Raw genomic sequence first — 18,999 nt, forward strand, 5'->3', positions numbered from 1 at the left:
ACAAGGCATGAATCAGAGTCTTTGCCCTCAGTGAGCTCACAGTTTAGAGATACAGAATCACTACAGTATAAGATTATAGCTTAAAACTATTCTTTCTACTGTTAAAGAAAAAAAATCACAGGCCCAAAGTAGCATCACCAGAAAGCCCATGATACCAAACCTAGATTTAATACCTTATTTAATTGCAGTTTCAACCTCTCCCAGGAACAGTCTTGACCACAAAATTCCAGAGTACCTTAGTTACCTAGAATTTTCTGGTCAACACCAATGAAATAATCTATCACGTGGGCCCTTTCCACCTCACCCTCGAAAACAAAGAGGCAATCTGCGTGATAAAAACCCTTCCGATTCTCTTCCCACCCCAAAAGAGGTCTCTGCTCAAAATTAATCCTTTTCTTTTGTTAATACTGTGTTTCCCCGAAAATAAGACCTCGCCAGACATTCAGCTCTAATGTGTCTTTTGGAGCAAAAATATAAGACCCGGTATTATATTATATCTGGTCTTATAGTAAAATAAGACCAGGTCTTATATTAATTTTTGATACAAAAGAGACATTAGAGCTGATAGTCTGTCTAGGTCTTATTTTCGGGGAAACACGGTAGCTCTTTTATCTTCTTCCTATAAAAACCTTCCGTTTTGTAAAGCCTCTCAAAGTACCCTTCTAGTTGCTAGGTGGGACACTGCCCAATTCATGAATCGCTTGATAAAGCCAATTAGATCTTCAAATTTACTCTATTGAATTTTGTTTTTAACACTACAAATAGGTTATGGTAGGCCTGGTAACCAGGACAGCCAATGATTCTTGCTTAATACACTGCTATAACACTTTAAAGAAACACCTTCACTGATTTTGTTGAAAGTGTTCTTCATTTTGGAAAACCGTAAACTAGGTTTCCAAAACAATTATAAATTGCTAGATAAATGACATAACAGGGATTTAAAAAAAAATTTCTCTAGCATTTCACTGCATGTAACCCTACCAGTGTGTCTTCATCCTTAGCTAGGGAAGGATTAGGATTGCTATGGCAAGACGGCAAAAAAGTAAAAATAAGAATAACTTTTGACTTAAAGAATCACATTTGTGAATGCACAGCAGGACCTATCGAGAGTTAGTCCTGGCTGACCTGATCACGAAGGCAGTTCCTAAAAGCAACAGCTGGAATTCAGGGTTAGAAGATAGGGAGGTACCAGGAAAGTGGGGAAAGTTAGCCCTCTCCGGTTCCATTGAACTTTGGGCAACTTGGGGCAATTCTAAGGTCCTTATTCTAGCCTCTCATTCCACTTTGGGCTGAAGTATTCAGAGTCCTCTCCAAGGGTCAGTACCTTTAAGCCCCGCCCTTGCCCCTTCCCACTGGGCTTTCTGGCACATTTGCACCTTATCTGTTGATATAGAAAACCTGAAATGAGTTATCCCGGCTAGATACCGTGTTTCCCCAAAAATAAGATCTAGCCGGACCATCTGCTCTAATGCGTCTTTTGGAGCAAAATTTAATATAAGACCCGGTCTAATATTAATGACCGGATCTTATAGACCAGTCTTACTATAAGACCGGGTCTTATATTAATTTTTGCTCCAAAAGACACATTAGAGCTCACTGTCTGGCTAGGTCTTATTTTCGGGGAAACGGTATATTTATCCCCCCAAGATCTGAGTCATATTTTTAGGTTTCTTTGACAACCAACCTTCCATTGATGTGCTCTCATTGATGATGTGCTGGAGACCTCATCCCCACATTTATTGACAAATACAATGGTACCCCATCCTAGCCAAATCCATGGACTTGGACACATCCTCATATGAGGGCAGACCCATACAGGAAAAACAAAATTCTTAATTCCATATGGAGTGTGACCACCTATAGAGTGTGACAATCTACACCGTTCTTTTATCTTTGCCCAGACTTTCCAACCCTGGAAACCCTACTGCAATGTACATACATACATACACGCTATTGCATGGCCCTAAGGAAGTATTTCAGGGGATTTTACTTCCTATGGGCCTCAGTATTCAATCCTGCACTTATTAGAAAAAATGAAGGCCCCCATCACTCTTTCTTCTTCATGTACCAGATTTGATAAGCCATTGAACCAACCAGAGGGGATTTTAAATCCAAATTATTTTCGGCTCAGTTTTAAAGACTTAAGCAAAACAAGTTTTGCTTCCACCACGACCTCTTCGATTGCCCTCCCTGTTCATAGGACGAAACAGATGGAAAACTAATAAAGGCATATGCCCGCCCTCAGCTCAGTCAATTTAACTACCTGCTTCATTGACCTGGGGGAGACTCAGATCCAGGAGACACTCTCAAGGGATCCGTTCTAATCGCGTCATAGGGACACGTGGTTCTAGATACTTCGCCCCCTCCCCCTCAGGGGTGGATTGTTGACAACTCCGCCAGCAGTCACGTGGTTTTACGTCATCCCTCCTCCTTTCCCTGAAATCTCCGACTTCGCTCGAGTCCCTCTCTCCCCACCCGGTCGGGCCTAAATTAATGAAAGGGGGAGAGACAGGGTGGTGTTTCGATTTCGGTGTCTCTTAATTCACAATTTCTAGCCTAAACACAAAGAAGACTAATTTTTCGATTAGTTCAGGCAGCCACGATGGATAGGGTCCTGCTGAAAGGCTACCGTACGAGCTCTCCTACGGCCTCTCTACGCCTCCTCCACCCCTCATTCTGTGGTAGTGGCGGAGGGCGGAGGGATCTGGAGGTGGCGGAGGGAGACGTCATTGCAGGGTTGTTTGTGCAGCCTCGGCGGCGGCGGTGACCCGCAGTGATTCGGCCGCCGCGCCGGGGGGTGGGGGGGCTGCGCGGGACTCTTTTCTTTCAGACTGACCGCGGGGTAGCTGGGGAGCATGTCGACCCCGGCCCGGAGGAGGCTTATGCGGGATTTCAAGCGGTAAGCCCTTCACCTTCGCCAGGATGGCTCCTCCCCAGACCTACGGGCCTGCAGGGTGGGGATCGGGATACCTTCCTCTCACGGTCCTAAGAGGGCCGACTGTGGGCCCCGCGGGACCGACGGAGGCCAGTTCTACCCCCCCGTTCGCACTTCCACAGCTTTGCTTGCTCACTCCTCTGACGTAAGACATTTCGATACCCCCTCCCCCCGCAAAAGTAAAAAGATGGCTGTGGGCTGTCTTAGGATTCCCCGCTGCCTGCTCGGGCCAGCTGCCCGACGTCTCGCCCTAGCGTTCAAACCTCACCCCCCCACCCCCACCCCTGCACCCGGCGGCGCCCCCTCCTTGTCTCCCGAAAACGAGCTCTTGGGGAAGCTTCTTTCCCTGCTTGCTGCACCAGTCAGCTTTGTTCGAGGGTCCTGCGGTCTCCTCGGAGGGACAGGGTTGGGGCGAAAAGCCACCCCCCCCTCCAGTTCGTTCTGCAGTGAGGGTGGGGTCTGCAGCGCGAGATCCGGAGGTGGTTAACCCATCCTCCGAAACCCGACTCTCCCCCGTCCGCCTGAAAGGACCTTGAGAACTGGCTTAGAAACCTGGGACTCGAGCTGGCACCACCGGCTGCCAGTGCCTTCTGGAACTCAGCTCCGTGGCCTGGTGTATAAAGCCTATCTATAGCCTCCAAAGTCTGGAAAAATGCCTTCCCTGAGACTGCCGTTAACCTGATACTCCCTGGGCCTCCTTTTGTAAAATAGGGTTTTGTTGAGAAGTGTGGGGGTTAGTGAGGAGGAAGTGATTTTTTTTCTTTTCAGTTTACGTTTGATTGAATACTTGGAGGTACGGGAAAAAAATGACTGAAAAAACTTAATATTGAGATCCTCTGCACATTTTAAGTGTTTTTCATGGGAGACCTGCCTTGATTGAGATAAAATATCTAGTATAAAATTTTAGATTAGCCGCTCAGGAAGTAACCTCTCAACTTCACAATTAAACGTCGTAGGTGAGGCATTTGGAAGTTATTGTTTTGGGCTTTGGCCAATTTATCATTGAATATATTCGTAACTTTTCTTAGCCTTTGGTGGGCATCAAGCAGCCTAATTCCTCTAAGGCTTCTTCATCGTGGCCTAATCTGCTTGAGGTTCACTAAAAATAACCATTTTTATGTAGACTAATTTCAAAGTATTATACTGCATGACAATCACTGCATGTGTAATATATATAATGTAGCATTCATTTTTCACTGAGGTAACAGTCTTTAAAAGGAGATGCCCTATTTCGTGCATCTTCTGAAGCTTGAAATCAGTAGATTTCAGACTAACTCCCATGAATGAAATTCAAATAATAAAACTTCGTTTGTGTCCATTGTTACCCTGGTTTTCTTACTGTGATTCTCTGCTTTATTCTGAGTTGAACACATGGCACTTTTGCTAGTTTTCCAAGGGTCTCCAGGTTACGAGAATTTGACTATGACAAATGTTGGATGGTAGTAGCTTTCTATTGAGTCTTCTGAGCTGAGAGGTAAATTGAATGTTAGTGCCGAACCTCTAAAATAGGGACTGATAGGAAAACCTAAATGAAGCTTTGATTACTTTAAAAGCCATTGCCAATTGAAACAAATTGTATAAAGTAACTCTCCTGCCTAAAATTAGTTTCCTAATTAAATTGGATATGTGTTTTTAATAGTTTAGTGTTTACACTAGGATTTCGCCCATTCTCAGGAGTTTTTTTCGCTGTTCGTTCCCGAATCCCGAGATATAAACTGTTTTCTGTTCTCACGATGAACTGTTTCCACGAAGTGACAGCCAATACTACCAACCACCTGGGTTCAAGAAGCCGATTTTCCCGATTTCCTGACCAACTTTTCTTGGGATTGGAACAGAAAAGCAAAAAGAAAAAAAGTTCCTGAGAACAGGCGGGAATTCCCGCCTGGAAACCCTAGCGATAAATAGGAAAAATATCTAAGATACATTGTGAGTAGTATGTTTATTTCCCATTGTGGGTATTACTGGGTTTAAGGAGCCCGTCTCCCCGATTTCCCGACCAACTTTTCTCGGGATTCAAGAATGGGAAAGCGAAAAAAATAATCACGAGAATGGGATGGGAATTCCTGCCCAGAAACCCTAGTTTACACTGAGATTTTTTTGTATTTTGGGGGGTGGGAGGAGGTTTGGTGGCCATGTTGCACAAATAGCTGTGGTTAGGACTCATACAGCAGCAAAATTGATGTTCTGTGAAAATACTTCTTGCAGTTGAGGTTTTTATTTTTATTTTTTTTGAGGGAAGCCTGTATACATTAGTTCTTGAAGAGATATCTTAATCTTAATGGTATTTGAAGAGGGATACTCCCAAACCCTTTGGAATTTTAGATAATTTATAGATAAGTGTATACCTGGTCTTTTTTCTTTCTTTTTTTTTTTAAGTTACATGGTTTATTCCAGCTCAACACAAGGAAAAGAAAATGGTTTTATTTTGTGTTTCAAAGTAAATGGTATATAGGTGTTCTGTTTGGTCTTTTTTTCCTGGCTTTAATGTTCAACTTGTAAAATTACTACCTGGGGTTCTAGATTGCAAGAGGACCCACCTGTGGGTGTCAGTGGCGCACCATCTGAAAACAACATCATGCAGTGGAATGCAGTTATATTTGGGTGAGTTGAAGGATATAACGATTGATAGGTGTGGTGATTCTGTAAGAAAAAAGTGTGTAACAACTAGGAAGAGAGGCGAAGGTGGAATGGGGATCTTACAGAAACTGCAAAGTAAATTAGAAAAATCATTTTGATAAGAGTTTTGGCAGTTTCATAAAATTTATTTGTGCTTTGGTGTTAATACATATCATTTTATAATGACTTTGGCTTTGCTGATAAAAATACCATTTGATACTAAAGGAGAAAAGATAAATTATTTTGTACAAAATGTACCAAGCAAATGTTCATGCTTTCATTCCACTGGAACTATAAAAAGGCTGGGAACCAAAAATTTGAGAACTTACACTGTGGCAAGAATTTAAATGAAAAATGTTTCACAGCCCAGTGTGAAATACAGGCAATATTGCGGGTTTGGTTCCAGACCATCACAATAAAGCAAGTCGTAATTTTCTTTTTTTTTTTTTTTTTTGCTGGTGGAGGGCCTTGATTTAATTTATAAAAAGGCAACATCTGTGAAGCACAATAAAATGGGATATAGCTGTAGCTGAATGGAGCCTTGTGAGAAGGCAGTCTTACATTTTACATATTATATAGTATATTGCATATTTGCATCTTTAATTTAAATTTTCCTTGTGCTTTTTCTTTGGCTTTCTCAAACTTGATCTTTTTTCTTTTACTCTTGTTAAACTAGGGTTTTGCACTAAAACTTTACATGGTAATACTTTTTAAACAGAATTCTGAGTTGCCACTAAATCAGTTATGAGTCTACCTTAAAAACTAGTGAAAAAAAATAGCGTAGTTCATTCACCCTTCTAAAGTAAAATGATTATATTAAATTCAGGCTGTTAACGGGCCTATCTGAGATCCTGAATATGCCTTGCAAGTAATGACTAAATTTCATGCTGTTGCTTAGGAAAAATGAAATTGGGGTTCGGAGGCAAGGAAAAGATTGGAGCAAAAGAAACTGGCTTTCTTGGTGATTTCAGTTATGTCTGTCCAGTTTGAACAAGAGATAATGCTCTGTTGAAAAGCAGAACACTGCTTTGGTGTCATAATTATCTTAAAGGGTATTGATTTCCATTTTACTGATGTAAATTGAAAATGGGACATTCTCCTAACACATATATTTACAAAATGATTGGTTGTTATTTATGAACTGAATTTTTTTTGTGCTAAAATAATGGCTTTATTTTTGGGTGTTTTTTTTTGTTTTGTTTTTTTTTTTTTTATAAAACCACCCTAAAAGGAAAACTTAGAAAATGAAAGTTACCCTTTATACTTACTTCTATAAAAATCTAGGGCTAAGGTGATATTAAACTAACAACATCTTAAAGACTCCACAAATCATCCGAATGAGACCCTCTTTCTCTGTGTGAGTTTATCCTTTCCACTCTTTAAAATCAGGAAAAAGCAGAATGAAGGAATGAAAAACTGTTTTTAACCAGAAATTTTCTTGTTTTCAGACCAGAAGGGACACCCTTTGAAGACGGTAAGTCGTTCTCATTATGCTTTCTATAGTATTAGGCTTTTTTCAGTAGAAAGTTGTAACACCAATGTATCTACTTAAAATTATTTTCTGTTGTTAATAGGTAAAATTAAAACTAAATGCTACTAAGTTATAATTTACAAAGGACTTTCTTTCTATATCAGGTTGATCACCTCTGTTGCCAGTTAACTCTGTTACTTTGATTATTTAGTTACAGAACTGTAAGTGTAGATGGTAAGATCTATGTTGAGAATAGTTATAAATTTTGATGGCCTTGTAGCATGCTAGTGATGTCTCTGAGATAAACACCAGGAGAATGAGTGATCATGCATTTTATTAACTTTGTTATCTGTATTGACAGGATGTTGAGCTGAAATTGTTCTTAAATATACATAGCTAGCTACTTGTAGCATCACATACAGCTAGCATTCAACATCCATAAATAGTATTCTGCATAATCTTTTGCATCTTAAATTCAGTATGTTCACCAAGAGCCACGAAAATGGAAACCTAGTTCTAATACGTTATTTATAATTGAGCTTCTCAAATTGATTTTAACCAGGTATTTAGTTTTCCCTAATTATAGCATGTTTAAAAAAAAATTGTTAAACTGGTTTGTTTTTAATATCAAAATGGCTTCAGCATTAACCCATCAAGGCTATTTGTACAAAGATACTGATTGCAGCACTATTTTTAAGGAGATACCCTGAATGCCCAATAGGGGAAATGGATAGCAAATTATAATATAGCTGTGGAATATTGTGTACCTGTTAAGGAATAAGGTAGATCTGGACATGACAACATTGCAGAATGATGTATATTGTAGTGTCACATTTTTAGTAAGTACATACATGCAAGTGTGTGTGTGTGTGTGTGTGTGTGTGTGTGTGTGTTAAAAGCGTTACGTACCACACTATTATCGGTGGTTACCTCTAGGTCAGGATAAAAAAGAGAAGCACTTAAATACTTGGGGTTTTTAGTCTATACCAGGGCGTTCTCGAAATTGGTCCATAAACCTCTTAAGGTCCCTGAGACCTTTTCCGGAGTTCCATGTGATTAAAACTGTCTTCATACCAATACTAAGACACTATTTGCCATTTTCGCTGTACTGACATTTGCACTGATGGTACAAAAGCATTAGTGACCAAAACGACCTAAGCAGTTCAGCATCTTGGCAATAAATCAAGACTGTGGCACCAAACTGTACTAATACTCATATTCTTTGCATTTTAAAAGACGTAAAGTTTCACTTACAAATGTCTGATGAAAAAGTAGAAATTAATTATTACTAAATTTTGACCCGTGAGTATATACCTTTTTAATGTTCTGTGTGATGAAATGGGAGGTATGCATACGGCACTTCTCTTATGTGCCAAAGTGTGATGATTGTCTGGAGGAAAAGCACTTCTGCAGTTGTTTGAGTTGCAACTTAAACTACTGCTTTTTTCATGGAACATTTTTTAACTTGAAAGAATAACTGACAGACAAACTATAATTGTTTAGATTTGAGTACTTGGCAGACATTCTCAAAAGTGAGCTGTTAGGTCAAGGAAAGCCACTGACAGTATTTGTTGCTGCTGATAAAAACGGCGGCTTCCCAAGACTTTTAAGACTTCAGATGTGATTTTTTTGATGGTATATAATGGAATATGGTGACATTTAGAAGGTTTGTATAACAGTGAACCAATTATTTTCCAAATGACCGTTGTATAATAGAAAATTATGGATTGATAAAAGATTTATGCAATGTGCAACAGCTTTTAATGTAACTGATGCAGAAGGTTTATATGGTTTCAGATTCTGCATTGCAACTAACCTTTAAAAACCTACCATTTCTTTGGTATAATACCAAAAAATATCTGCAGTTATCTGAAAAGACTATGAAAATGCTCCTTTTTCATTTACATGTTTGTGTGATGCTTGATTTTCTTCCTGTGCCTCCACCAAAACAGCATATTGCAACAGATGGAATGCAGAAGTAGCTAAGAGACTCCAGCTGTCTTTTGTTAAGCCAGTCATTAAAGAGAATTGCACAAATGTAGAACAGTGCTTCACTTCTTGCTAACTTGGGGGAAATATAGCTATTTTTTCAATAAATGTTACTTGGATTAAAGTGTAATGAATGAGTTTATAGTTATTAATGATACATATTTTAAGATTTTCTGAGTATAGAAAATTTCTAATACAACATGTCAATTGTTACAGCCAGTGGTGTGCTAGAGGCAACTTATACCAATTTGTGAGCACAGATTGTTAAAAATTTGGGGAATTTTTACAAGCTGGTTATTAGAGACCCAATATTTTAAAATGAAAGTATTTTTTATTTTTGGTGGAGATATCATAAAATGGTATGCTGTGGCATGCATCTCTTCCCAGCTTCACGTTCAGTGATTTCATATTGGAAGCTTGGTGGTGGTTGGGGGTAGGAGTGTAAAAGGGGTCTTGGGACCCCATAATATAGGGGGAAAAACCCCAAAACTTAAAAATAGCTTTTTCGAATTTGTGTTTGCCTGTAAAAATGTGGTACATTTTTGTAATTAAAAAATATTAAAATATAAGCTTTAAAAATACATAATTAGGTATGAGGCTGTCTCCACTAATTGTATATTTCATAGTACCTCTATTAATATATCAAAATATGAAATAGATACCACCTTTGATTTTGATTATATCTTTGGCTTCCCTAATCCCAAATTTCTAAATAAAAAAAGTAAAGAAGAGTTTTTGTATACCAAATATATGACCAGTGAAGAAGATAAAATATAAAATATTTTACCTCTAATCTTGGTAAACTGAAATCAGGAATTTATAATTTAGATTCACCAAGGGTTTTTGTTTTTAGATTATTTTTTAAAATGTATTTTCAGTTATAGTTGACATACCTTCTTTAAAACTGCATTGGTAAAATAAGGAAAGCATCCTGTACAGATCTGGAGTGGTTTAAACTTTTACTGACTTCATTAGAAATAAGTCTCAACTTACTGTATATGTCCAAGGGGTTGTAGTTAGAGGTCTCTCCATCCTTACTTGAATTAACCTCAAAATTAAAGGGCTCTAAAAAGACAAACCCAAAACCATTGTTATTTCTGCAGAGTGGAGTTGGAGTTGAGAGTTCGTAACTTTTTTGTTTGGTATGAACAGATTGACTTTGTTACAAATGCATATTTTTTAAAATGTCTGTGTCTTTATTGGCCATAAAATACTAATATAGACTGACCAAAATGTACCATGTTGGTCTATAACCAGCAATAGTAGCCAGTTACACTAATGCTTACTGATTCTTGGCCTATTTAAGTGAAGGGATAGTATGGGGACAGAATAGACCTTTCATATTAGCACCCATGCCTCTAATCCTTTGTCATGTAGTAGTCACCCTCTCTCAAAATCTTCTGGGCACCCCTTTCTAAGTTATAATAAACTATCCGTAGTTCCCCAAATATGCATTTTAAGTTTTAGTAGCTAGGGCCCAAATTGCCTTTTAAAAATATGACAGTTATCATTTTCACCCATAGTACATGAAAGTCTGAGTTCCCCAAGTGCTTGTCCATACTACGTGCTAACGGTCTAACGTAAATAGAAGTATATTACTGTGTTTAATGTGCTAAGTTAAAGTTGAAATTCATTTTTGTGTGATTGTACAAAAACCAATATTGTATCGGGAATTGATTGATGAAGAGATTAAAAAGTTATGCTTGCCTTTACTATAATTATTTTGGTTTGTTTTCTATCTAGGTACTTTTAAACTAGTAATAGAATTTTCTGAAGAATATCCAAATAAACCGCCAACTGTTAGGTTTTTATCCAAAATGTTTCATCCAAATGGTAAGTAGCAATTTATTAGACTTTGCAAATGTTAGAGGGGGAAAAAAAACGTCCTTCCTTTTGGGTCTTGCCTCATACTTCTCACTCTTAGGACCCACTTGTAGATGTTTTCATGTCACTGTTAGCCACGTTTTTGTAGTCTGGAATCTTACCAAGATTCCAAATTTGAGGTAACATTGTTTTGTTTTAATAACTTCTGATTTTAAAGTAATACCTATCTGTAAAAATACGAAAGATACCAAAAAGAATGTTGTCGCTTAAAATTTAGCTTTTAAAAAATACAAAAAATGATTGTACAAATTTGGTATCATGTTATATGTAAAGTTAATTTTTTTTATATGCTATGAACATTTTCCCTTATTAAATACTCTTTTGCATCATTCTTAATGGCTGCAAAATGTTCTGTAAATATGAGTTTACCATAATTTAATCAGTGTGTGTCCAGTTGGTGATGAAAAGCACTTAACATTCTTGAAAATAAATCTTTTCAAATACCTATGAATATTTCTTTAAAATGAGTTTTTAGAAGTGGGATTACTGGGTCAAAGGTATGTAAATTTTTTTAAGGCTTTTGAAAATAAGTTTTTCATTTTTTTCTCTTGTTTCTATTTTTCTTTTTAGAAGTTTTTTTTACTATTTTTTATAAATGATTGCAGAGTGACCCTTTTATAATTAAATTGGCTCTTCCTTGACTTTTTACTATTCTATAATATTTATATTCCTGGATTATAAATAGCTATGTAAAGGACTTATTTTCTAAAATATTTGAGCTGTCTTTCCTTTTTGAAACCTTTGCTCATTTAAGTGCGGTTTTCCCCATCAGTTAACCTACTTTCAGGAGTAACATTTTCAGAGATCCTCTTGAGTATATTTGATCTAATACTGCAGACTACATATGCTGGCGATAGGCAGACAGAGCTTTCTACTCAAAGGAGAGGTGTTTATGTGTCTAGCATCAGTGTGACTTCAATAATACATTTAATTGCTTTTTCCTTCCAGTTACCTTTTTTTTTAAGCCAAGACAGGTTTACTTTTACTTTTTGTTTCTGTTATGGGGGAAATTCCCAAGACACTTACAATTTATTCCACTGTAGCTTTATCTGGCTTAGACTTGGTATTCAATCAACCCAAATTGTAATAAGGGGGCTCTGTAAATCAAGGTGGGATTCACTGTAGAATGTGCAGGAGATATATGTGTATAGGTGTAAGATTCTCAACCTTAACTAATTTATAGGGAAACAGTGTATTAGGTTATTTTTCATCCTTTCATATTAATAACATGGTTTCCTTTTTTTCTGTTATCAGTACTTTTTTTTACTATTTACTTTTTTGTTTAAACATCTTAATTGAAATATAATTCACATACCATGCTATTCACCATTTAAATTATGCAGTTCAGTAGTTTTTTGTATATTCACTGAGTGGTGCAACCATGACCATAATCAATTTGGGGATATTTTTATCAGCCTCTCCCAAAAATCGCATGCCTGTTAATAATCACTCCCCATTTCTCCTAACCCTCTAGCACTAGGCAACCACTGATTTATTTTTTGCTTTTATAGATTTGCCTATTCTGGCCATTTCATATAAATGGAATCCTATAATATATGCAGTTCTTTGTGACTAACTTCTTTCAGCTAGCAAGTCCGCATCTGTACTTCATTTCCTTTTATTGCTGAATGGATATACTGTATTTTATGTTTGTCAGTCGATGGATGTTAACTTTTTGGTTTCTTCTCAAAAATAGTTACTAATTTAAAACTTTAAAATCATTTTATACTTTTATGAGTTTTACAGAGGTGATAGTTTTTGCTTTGGGCTTACTAAGTTTGATGTTCCTATGGGGTAGACAGTAAGTAGTTGACTATACTGCTTTTAAGCTGAGACTTAGAATCTGATCGAAAGCTAACAATTCTAAGTACTTAGCACATGGATAAATTGAGGCCACTGGAGTAAAAATAACATTGCCCAGAGGGTATGTAAAGGGTAAGAAGGAAGAGGACTGAGGATAGAGCCCTGTGAAATGACAGTATTTAGGTATAATTTGCCTCCTCTCTCTCCAAAACTGCACTTACTTCTTTTTTTATGTAGAATGATCTGGCTTGCTCCATGAAGCTTTCCACAATTTGGCAGTATCTATGACATTTAAATGCATTTACCCCTTGTCAACACAAGCAGTTCTACTTCTGGAAATTTATCGTACTGATAGTCTTGCAGGTGGATGAAAATTTATGTTCATTGTTTGTATTTTCATATAATCAGTTCAAAAAGAAATAAGCCTCCCAAATGTTAAAGACTTCTAAAATATATTAATCACTTGATTTTTATTTTTTAATTATAAAAGGAATGCATAGTCATTGCAAAAACAAATCATAAAATACATGAAAAGGTAAAGAAAATAAAGATAAGAACCTTCATACTTCTAGTACCTACAGATATCCTCTACTTACATTTTGGCATTTAGTCTTACAAGTATATTTGTAACTGCATATACTTCAAAGAAAAATATTTACGTATAAGTGTTTACAAAAAAATGGAAATATCCATGAACATTTGTAAATAAAACTTTGCATGTCTGTGATTATTCATTTTAGAATAATTTCTGGGAGTGGAATTGCTGTATGAAAAAATAAATTTTGAAGAGCTTTATTTAAGAATATGTGGAAATGTGAAATTTAAACAGATTTGTTACATGGCATGTGTTAAAAAAAAAAAAGTTTAACTCTCAGCCTCCTGATGAAAAGGTACAAAATAAGAGACCTTAATTTTAAGACTGGTTTTCCTGTGAGACAAGAGGGGATTTACTTATTTTCTAATGTTCAAAACTTCTGACTGGGCCAAGCATTCTGTTTGTGGTAAAGATTTAACTGTTAGATATGACAAAGTTAATATATGTAACCAGTTTCAGTGTTGTCTTTACAGTGTATGCTGATGGTAGCATATGTTTAGATATCCTTCAGAATCGATGGAGTCCAACATATGATGTATCTTCTATCTTAACATCAATTCAGGTAAGTATGTTAAGATACATCATGATTTTTCAAAATTCTGTGGGACACAATCAACTCCGTTAGCAATCTAAAGACCAAGTGAGCAAACTCTAACCTACCTTTGTAGCACCCAGGTAACTAATGGCAGAGTTCAGATAAAAACCCATGATTTTCAGATGACTGGTCTGCTTTCTCATTAGTGACCACGTTAGGTCAGATACACAGTCATTTTCCTGATCATGTATCAGTAAAGTGTTCTCCTAGGTCAAGTATTGTTCGTGCCCATGAAGCATAGCCAAAGGTTGTGGAGAGGAGTGAAAAATCTTGAGGACAAATAAAGATGATTGCTTAGAAAAATCATAGGGACCTCAAGAAACTGCCAAGTGCAGAGAAGCATTGAGGATGTTGCCCCATCCAAGAAATTCCATTTCAAAAAAAGGAAGTAATGTCACTATTTATATAGCCAAAGCACTTTGGCAGAATATTTCAGAGTTGACCTTGAGTGAGTTTTGTGGACATGTGGAGTGAGGGACGTTTTAGTTATGTGGATTTGAGAAGAGCACATGTAACATTTTGGTTTGTGACCTTTTTAAAGCTTTTTCTATCACACTTCTGCTTTTATTGAGGTCATCTTTGTGAACATTGTTTGTAACCTTTTTATTTCATTCCTGGCTGGTAGATTAAAGGAAACAAGATCACTACCCACCTTACTGTCAGACAAGTGCCAAGTAACCACAATAATAGTTTAACTTTGGAAATGTTAGTTGTTAAGCTATTTATAGGTATGGTACTTAACCAAATCAAGCTGCTTATTTCCTGGTTTAATGTATTAGTATGCTAATGAATCTGGTTCTTTTCCAGTTTCTTTTAAATTAGAAATCTTAAGGCAATTGAGCTATTTGTTTTAGAAGATTCAGTTCACTAGCAGCAGAAAACTTATCATATTATCAAGCTATTTCTGAAAGTATTTAGACTTAAAAATATGTAAGACATACTAATTTCTGCCATTTCTTTATTGGATAATTTCTGTTGTTTTTTATAGCTTCTGTGCTCCTTTACAACCTATGTTAATATAAAGAATAACTCTGCTTACATCCTAGGTTTGGACTAATAGGAAAAAAAAAAGAATAACTCTGCAAATCTCTTTTTCTTTCTCTCTTTCCTTCCAGTCTCTGCTGGATGAACCGAATCCAAACAGTCCAGCCAATAGCCAGGCAGCACAACTTTATCAGGAAAACAAACGAGAATATGAGAAAAGAGTTTCAGCCATTGTTGAACAAAGCTGGAATGATTCATAATAGACAACTGGTCTGTTAATCTTTTTCATCATTGTTGTGTATAATTTACCTCTCAGTAGAAAGGCTAACAAATTTTAAGTGCCACCGGTTTTAAGGATTCTGCAGAAAAAAAAGTCCTTCAGTTTAGAACCTACAAAAGCTTGTGTATCTTGATTAATGTACTTTTTATTGCATGGTGTGAACTAAGTTATTGCTTACATAAATTTGTAATATATCCTGTTTGTATTTTTTTCCAAGTGTATAATGTTGGTGTGGAGTTTTCATGACAGAATATACACATTTTGTAAATCTGTACTTTTTTCAAATATTGAATGCCTTATTTTTGAATTCTTTAGATTTTTAAATTGGAGAAAAGCACTTAAAGTTTTTTATATATGAATATTACATGTAAAGCTGTTAAAATACATAACTTCAGTGCAAGAGACTTTGTCACTTATTTCCTTACTGTGCAGGAGGGGTTAATAAGTCTCTAGCTCTCCATCAATTGATAGTTTCATTTCCAATTTCAAAAGAACAAATTTTTTTTATCAAGAAATTCTTCAAATTTGATTACAAACACCAATTGTAATCTCAAACTTTATTTTGAATGCACCTCTATTAGTTTCAGTTGAGCAATTAGACATAACTGGTTTGATTCTACCCAAAGCTGTACTTAGGACACTTGTTAGTTACTGTTTCTCCATGCACTACTTACTGTTAAACTGTACCTTTTGTGATTCCACAATTTGCACCTCTACCGTGAGCAGAGAGCTGATACAGTTTATTTTGCTGCTTGATAGCACTTTAAAAGAGTTTTGATAATGAAGAAAGACCATAAACATTTACCAAAAATCTATACCCCAGTATTAACAATGAATAAGAATTAGTGGCATTGGTTTGAGCAAGACACATATTTGGAAGGACTCTTGGTTTAATTTAAATATTGGAAAACTGCCTTTTAATGCAATTGCATATCTGTTTATTCTGGGAAAGTGTTTTAATACCAGGGCCTGCTGAGTTGCTTTATCTTGTGGAGATTTATTTTTAATCTCCTAAATTGTATAAAAGTTATACTGCATCTTACTTAGTTGACTGGATAAATTTAAAACACAGTATTGTAGAAAGCTAATACAAAGTTATCCTATGCTTTCAAATAATATAGCAAATGGAAAATATACAAGTAAATTGTATAAATTGAACCACCTGTGTAGTCTTTCTAGTAGTTAAAACACCATTTCAGTAACCCTAGGAGTTTCTCGTCATAGTCATACTAGCTTAGCAAGCTAACAGCTTCTTCTCTATTGGAAGACTGTAAGATGGTAATCTCTATTGCTTCTATTTATTAAGCAAAGTTTAAAAACACTGGAAGGATTAAGTGCTGATGGTTCCCTTGAAAAGTTATTACTTGTCAAATACGGGGGTAAGGTCTTAGGGAACTTTTAATACAAATGAGAGTTCACTCACTAGAATTATGGCTCACTCTAAATGCTTTTCAATTCAGTTCTAAAACATTTCCTATAGACATTTACTCCAGTGACTCTTCAATTAAATATGCAGTAGCAACAGGAGTCTCCCCTCTTATTTCATTACATGCTATTTGGATACTGCTTCAAAATCAATTTTTATTCTTAACCTATTTTCCTTTTCCTTTTTAAAACGGAAACATTTCAAGTATTAATAGATAATTATAAGGGAATTACATCGTAGTTTGCAGGGAATCTGAACTCTAAATCCGAAATTCAACACATGCATAAAACTCTCACCTAGTCCACATTCCCATTGGAGAAAACTCTTAGAAACGGTCTATCTCAATTACTCATAGTTTTTTCTTTCGTTAAGTACCAGATGTAAACCGTCAGTTTACAAGGTTATGTCATAAAAATGTTTACTTTTAAGTGCCACATAACTTTTATAAATGTATGGTACGGCAAGAGGTGAGAACTAAGTTATTTATTTAGGTACGAAGTTGGATTATATTACAGATGAGGAAACTAGGTACAAATAGATTAAGTGACTAGCTCAAGGTCTACCAGTTAGTAAATGACAGCTGGGATTTGAAACCAGGTAGCCTGGTGTTTTTGCCAGTAACTCTGCTGTCACTTAAGAAATACTAAGGAATTAAATTTAGTTTTAGAAAGTCTATTGAACTTAAACTATTCATCCCGATTTGTGAAAATAGTTGATTTAGAGTTATGTACAGACTTGTATCTACCCAATGAAGAGGTTATCTTGACCACCACATTCCACCTTTTTTCCTAGTATAAAGTCTGGATATAGGAACACTTTCAGTTTCTGATATAGAGGTCTGTGACTTATCAATAAACCCCAAATTTTCCCCTTCCTAGAAGTGAGTCTGCTTCCCCACCCCCCAAAAAATAAATTTTATGAATAACTTCTGGAACTGATCTAAAAATTCTTGCTCATATAGGTGGAAGGTAGTAGAGAAAAAAGCTATTAAAGGTGCCTTATTTAAGTAACAATCCTTTGTGCTCAGTAAATAAGGTACCTGTCTACTTTGTTTATTCATTTAATACTCTCCTAAGAGAGAACCCTGGAGCTCACAGCACAATTTAGAGTGGTCTAAGGTATTTTGAGCTCTCAATTCTCTCAAGTTGTAAGAGACAGGGACCACATTTTTAGGTCTTGGTAGTGGTTATTACAATTCCTTTCTGTTGCATTCAGTAGTACTCTGTTAGGTGGGGGTTTATGTGAATAGAAGAATCAGTGTTTGGAAAGCTATTAACGGTAAATGAAATTGTCCATAGGATGGGTCTTGTTCCGAGATGTGCCCTGTTACTTCAGTTCCCGTCTAGTTTGCAAAAACTTGAGCTGTTGTCAGATAAAAGATTAGTTACCTTCAGTTATCCTAGTATATGATATAGAGCAAAGATATGACAAACAAAATCTTGTTGAAAGGATTGACTTTTCTCTATCCTTTGAAAAAGAATACACACTTAAATGTGTGCCATTCTTTCAGTTATTTCTCACCATCACTACAGCTTTTGAAAACAATGTTGTCAGTAATGTCTTGAGGTTTTTAAGTTTCTGGTTCATAACCTGGGCTAGGGCTTTTTTGGGACCAAAACAATGAAGATGTTCCCTTTACAAACATTGTTGGGTACCTGACTTTCAGCTCAGTAACATTAGCTCCTTGATGGTTGAAATCAAGAACCCTGAAAGGAAGGGCTCCAAGCTTCCTCTTTGGTGCATGGAGGATTCAGACTTGGGTGAGAACCCTGCAAGGGCTGACTTTCAGGAACACTGCCATTGGCTGAGTGCTAAAGCCTGGCCACATGATATGATTTATCAGTGACTTCCGCAATGTTTGGGAAGACCCTAGTATATGTACTCTGCTAAGAGAAAGCAAATAACCTTTTACCTGGTTAGAGAAGTCTTTATTTGGTGATGTCTTAGTTATAAGTTTGATGCTTCTGTAGTCTTTGGGGGAGGTTAGCTGATCTCAAGTCTTACTTGGGAGATGGGGGTGCTTCAAGTCCCCCTGTGTTGGGAACTTGTGTAGAGGGGACCAGAGCCTAGCTCCTCAGGCTCCATGAGCCTGAACCATTTGGTTGCCATTCTTCCTGGAGTGCAGGGGTTCTTTAGTGTCTTGGAGGCTCCCAAAATGCAAACCTAAGAGCACTTAAGGCAGACCTCTTTATACTGCTTCCTTTCTGATGCCCAAAGGCTACAGTTGCCCTGCTACGTTCCCACTTTACAAACAAGGCCTTTTGCCAAGAATACCACAGCCCAGCAGCTGACTTAGGCTAGGAGCACTCCTAAGCAGGAGGGTCACCTGCAGAGAGGCTTGCAGTTCTTTGGCCTCTGTATAAAAACTCATTTTACAAAAGTGAGTTGGGAGGTTTCATGTTTTTGTGTTGGTGCCAGTAC

At 36.7% G+C, this 18,999-nt stretch overlaps 1 protein-coding gene across 1 annotated transcript; it reads left to right on the plus strand.

The window, feature by feature from the left end:
- Nucleotides 1–2,730: 2,730 nt before the first annotated feature.
- Nucleotides 2,731–15,552, plus strand: UBE2B (ubiquitin conjugating enzyme E2 B). The gene is made up of 6 exons (XM_019740296.2): nt 2,731–2,899; nt 5,456–5,536; nt 7,000–7,025; nt 10,755–10,844; nt 13,767–13,855; nt 15,004–15,552. The coding sequence occupies exons 1-6, from the start codon at nt 2,856–2,858 to the stop codon at nt 15,130–15,132; spliced, it is 459 nt and encodes a 152-aa protein (XP_019595855.1). The 5' UTR covers nt 2,731–2,855; the 3' UTR covers nt 15,133–15,552.
- Nucleotides 15,553–18,999: the final 3,447 nt, after the last annotated feature.

Source organism: Rhinolophus sinicus, linkage group LG10 (genome assembly GCF_036562045.2).
Source record: "Rhinolophus sinicus isolate RSC01 linkage group LG10, ASM3656204v1, whole genome shotgun sequence".
In the NCBI taxonomy this organism is placed as follows: domain Eukaryota; kingdom Metazoa; phylum Chordata; class Mammalia; order Chiroptera; family Rhinolophidae; genus Rhinolophus; species Rhinolophus sinicus.